The sequence below is a fragment of the Nicotiana attenuata genome, chromosome 2 (assembly GCF_001879085.1).
Source record: "Nicotiana attenuata strain UT chromosome 2, NIATTr2, whole genome shotgun sequence".
Lineage (NCBI taxonomy): Eukaryota > Viridiplantae > Streptophyta > Magnoliopsida > Solanales > Solanaceae > Nicotiana > Nicotiana attenuata.
The window spans coordinates 91,764,298-91,768,968 of NC_031990.1; the positions used below are offsets into that span (position 1 = coordinate 91,764,298).

The 4,671-nt window shown below is 37.0% G+C and overlaps 1 protein-coding gene across 2 annotated transcripts; it reads right to left on the reverse strand.

Moving 5' to 3' along the window:
* LOC109223081 (elicitor-responsive protein 3-like) lies at window positions 239-2,622 on the reverse strand. 2 transcript variants are annotated; one of them, XM_019387341.1, is made up of 5 exons: window positions 2,482-2,622; window positions 1,804-1,869; window positions 1,573-1,699; window positions 1,337-1,451; window positions 239-823 (listed from the first exon to the last, which is right to left on the reverse strand). In XM_019387341.1, the coding sequence occupies exons 1-5, from the start codon at window positions 2,546-2,548 to the stop codon at window positions 377-379; spliced, it is 822 nt and encodes a 273-aa protein (XP_019242886.1). In that variant the 5' UTR covers window positions 2,549-2,622; the 3' UTR covers window positions 239-376. The 2 variants fall into 2 exon arrangements, with proteins under 2 accessions (XP_019242886.1, XP_019242887.1); XM_019387342.1 differs by lacking the exon at window positions 2,482-2,622 and adding an exon at window positions 2,056-2,467.

Below are 4,671 nucleotides of genomic sequence, written 5' to 3' on the forward strand. Positions count from 1 at the left end.
ATGAGGAGCTAAATGGGCTAGACAGAGCAGTGGTAAACGAGGTAGGGCAGGGTTGGATCTAATAGAACAGTGAGTTAAACGGGGCATGGCATGACATGGCAAAACCTTAGTAGGGAAAGACTTAACCCCCTACCCGCGCGCTCTGCCCGTCCCATTTCCATCCCTAAGGAAACCTAGAAACACAGCAAGACTATTTACTTGGAAGAGTACTGATGACAGGGCTAAGGAGACCAAGCCATTGACAACACCTCATGTTGATATAGACAAAAAGAAGGTTGAGGAATGTAACAAACAACAAACAATTGATGTAGAGTTTATTATCACTAGGATTATTTCCTGTAACCAAACGAGCACTAAATAAACTCAACTCCCTGGATTAGTAGTCATCGCGCGATTCTCTATATCCACCATAGTTATCTTCATTGCTTCCGTTGTAGTCTTCGCGCGATTTTCTACGTCCACCATGATTATCTTCATCACTTCCACTGTAATTGTCACGCGATTTTCGACGTCCACCATGATTATCGTCATCACTTCCACTATAATCATTGCGTGAGTTTCTACGTCCACTATGATTATCTTCATCACTTCCATTGCAGTCGTCGCGCGATTTTCTACGTCCACCATGATTATCTTCATCACTTCCATTGTAGTTGTCACGTGATTTTCTACGTCCACCATGATTATCTTCATCACTTCCACTGAAGTCGTCGCGCGATTTTCTACGTCCTCCATTATTATCTTCATCACTTCCCCTGTATTCATCGCGTGATTGTCTACGTCCACCATAGCCTTCTTCATCACATCCTCTTTTAGAGTCCAACTGCAAGTGAAGAAAGTATTTTTTAGCTCTTTTTTTTAAGCTTAAATGAACTGATAGTGTAAGAATTTTTACACAGTTAATTACTATATATTATCTCGTTATAACAGATCAGTTGTCTTATTTTGCAGATCACACTTACTATATATAGACTCATATTCGTAGTTATCTTTTAGGTGATCGAATAGTAAATTTTATTTTTCACTTTTGGTATATAGAAGTTAAACTACTTGTATAATCATACTCAAGATTGTTTTTGTCATGTGAGTTTAACTTAAATTCATTGGTAGTTAAAGAAATTACACTATTGATTGCCTTTACTTGTTGTAGCAAATAACGAATCTTATTTTTAAAATTACAATTTCACTTTTTATGATGTTGTAGCAAATAACCTATCTTATTTACAAAATTACAATCTTACTTTTTTATGACGAATTATCTGTAGATATCTTTTCGATAGTCCGATAGTATACTATGATATATATAAGTTAAACTCTTGTCACATAATATTCTTACCTCAGCAGTGAAAGTGAGGCCAAGTTTTATCTCTCCACAATATTCTTCATCTTTGACAACATTGTAAGAGCGTGTTGGCACTTCCCGTTCACGAAACACTTCATGTAAGGAAATTCTGTTTCAATTAACAAAACCACAAAATATAGACCGAAATTTTTTACAATTAGATATATAACATTAATGTCAAAAAAAATAATGTTCATATAAGAGGAAAAAGAATAAGAAAGATTATTAACGTTGCTTCTCCAACAAAATCATCCGAACTGAATGTATCTTTGTCCATAATCCTGAGGGTGATCTCTTCGACACCCTGACTGATGGTGAAAAGGAAAGTCTCATTCCATTCAGGTTCAGATCCTTCACCTGTAGGCAATAAATATTGATATATTTGTTGGATAATAGATTGGATAATATTCAATCTGAATATACCATAGAGATATGTAACATTCAAGTAATCAATAACACACCTGATGCAACACTACTTTCCTTCTCTTGAGTCCGGCAGGTGATGACAACATAAGGATTCATACTAGCTGTTGAAATTCGAAAATTCAATCATATTCATTTAACAAAAAGATTAAAGGATTAGTAACCTAGAAAATAAAGCACGAGCAGCACATGCATATGTCTACCAAATTAAAGGACAAATCAAAGTTGCATGGATAATAATAGGCTGCCTGCTGTAAAGGACATGACAATTAAAGTAGCTGTAACCATACTTTCTTTGAGCCGAGGGTGTATTTGAAACAACCTCTCTACTTTCATAAGGTAGGGGAAACGTCTGCATACACACTACTCTACTATGCTTTCTTTGACCCCACTTGCGAAATTACGGTGGGTATATTGTTGTTGTTGTTGTTGTTGAAGTTGCTACTAGCGATCTGTTGATGCGATTTATTATATACATGCAGGTATATCGTATATACATACATATATACATTATATATTTGCATATATAAAATTAAGATCTAAACAAGAATCATTTGGGGGGCCAAAAGGTGAAGGAGAACAACTGTTCGTTTTCTCTTCCAAATTTTTTTTTTTATGTGAAAGTATCTAAGACCAAATGCTCGAACGCCATATTCCCCTTCCCCTTAGCGATCAGGATAAATAGAATAAAAATTGGCGTTTATGAGGAATCATACTGAGCCAATTTTGGTCTTCAAGGCCTTTGGCATTTCCAAGAATAACTTCAAGCGTTCCAGTTGGCATCTTTTTTGGATCGAATTACTTTGACAGAAACAGAACAAGATAGTGGAAAGATGTAAAGGCTTCAATTCAGACCTATTTCCTGTTTTGAATGATGGCCCTTTAGACCTGCTCAATGCTCAATTTATAATTAACTACCCCAATCACTATAATCCACGTGGTAGTTGTTTAAGAAAAGAATTATTTGACAGATATTTCAAAACTTGTAGGAAAAATTGATTACATTTTCAAATTTTATTAAAAACAAAAATTCCCTTTTAATAACAATCATATAACACACTTTACAATTATCAAACAGTGTCATTGGATATATGAAATTCCTTCACCCTTAATCACAGACCTCTTCTTCGAGCTTTGGAATGCAAAACCTTCCGATAAAGTGCTTCCCGGCCTTTTAGTGGGCCTTATAGGATGAGAATCTGAATTAGTCGTGCCATAAGTATACCAGACACCTAAAAAAAATTACCGCAGCTTACCAGACTCATTTCGACCTCAATGCCAACCTAAATAATACCAACAACTTTATCAATTGAACTTTGCACCTAGACCCCAACCCAATGACCCCCCCCCCCTCTTGCCCTTCTACCAATAGCTTTGACCGTTTGGTGGAATTTTTTTTTTTGGTATGAAAGATAATATTACATTAAAACTATATACAAGAGTTACTACAGAGAGGGGGATGCATGATGTGCATCGTATTAGTAGCGCTAGATAGTTGGCTATTACATTGATGATGATGACATAAGTTTTTTTCCAAAAAAAGTCTGATCAGTTGACCCAATGGAGTTCTCTACTATAGTAACGCCATTGGTAGTTGTGATTGCATGTCCATCATCATGGGCAACAAAAATGGTTGTTTCCATATCCAGGGCATGTTCAGTTGTTATGCATGTTGTCTTCCTATAGCATATGGCTCATGTCTGATCCAATTGTAATGTGGTGCTCACAAAATCTGGCGGCGCGTCAAAAAAGTAGGTTTTGTAGTTGGTGCCATGCTGCAACCAGCTAATCGATCGGCCACCTCATTTTCCTTTCTGTAGATATGCGTAATTGTGAAACTATGCAGCTGGACCAGGAGGTGCCTGCAGTCAGAGATAAGATTAGTCTAATGCATGTTATTGTTTTTTAGCAGTGTTAGTACCTCTGACGCATCAATGTTTACTTCCAGTGGAACCAAACGGTGAGTGGTTGCCAATTCCAACCCATGAAAGAGGGCTTGTAATTCTGCATGAATGTTGTTTGTGATGTTGATGTTACCTGCAAATCCGATAATCCAATTTCCTTCTGAATCACGAATGAGCCCTCCTATACCTGCTTTGTTAGTTGCTGAGGATGCTGCTCCATCAGTATTTAGCTTGAAGTAATTTGGTTTCGGAGGGATCTATTTTATAGGCTTTAGTATGAGGTTTGGTTTTGATTGCAGGTTGGTGGCCAAGTAAGTAAATTCCAGGTCTTGGTTAGTGACAAATTTGGTAGATAGTTGGTGTTGGGTATGATTAAAATTGTTGTCATTACGAGCAAGTAGTGTATACGAAATAACAGTTTGATTGCTTATGCGGTAAGGCATGGGATTGGTTTTAGCCTTCATCAGAGGCATTAACCATTCCGAAGGTTGTGACAATCTGTTAATATGGTTAACAACATCAATCAAACCTAGTTGCGCCCACATGGATTGTACGTTTGGACAGTTAAGAAATATGTGATTAATTGATTCGTGTGCGTTATTACAAATTTTGCAACTATCGTCTAAAAGTATACCTATATGATGCAAATATTGCCTCATAGGTAGACTATTGTGCATTATAAGCCATAAGAACGTTTTAATTTTGGAGGTAACCGGAGTTTTCCAATCCAAGCATATTGGGGTGTTTGGGATACTGTTGGTAGGCAGTGTTGGAGTAGTTTATTATACATTGATTGCACAGTAAATTTTCCTTGATGCGTGAAACCCTAATATATAGTATCGAATTTAGTGGCGTAGGTAGGCACATGTATCCTTTTTATAATGTTTTTTAGGTGACCTTTTGCTGGAGTTGCCAAGCCGTAATTTTTAAAATTAAGAGGCATGAGTATGCTACATCCAGAATTAAGGGGGGGGGGTGGGGGGTGGGGGGGTATGCATCGAG

Coding starts and splice junctions, on each gene's coding strand:
- LOC109223081 (XM_019387341.1), bottom strand. CDS start 2,548: ATGCCAACTGGAACGCTTGAAGTTATTCTTGGAAATGCCAAAGGCCTT. Junction 1,870..2,481: donor TGAAGACCAAAATTGGCTCA/GTATGATTCCTC, acceptor GAATTTCAACAG/CTAGTATGAATCCTTATGTT. Junction 1,700..1,803: donor GGAAAGTAGTGTTGCATCAG/GTGTGTTATTGA, acceptor TATTGCCTACAG/GTGAAGGATCTGAACCTGAA.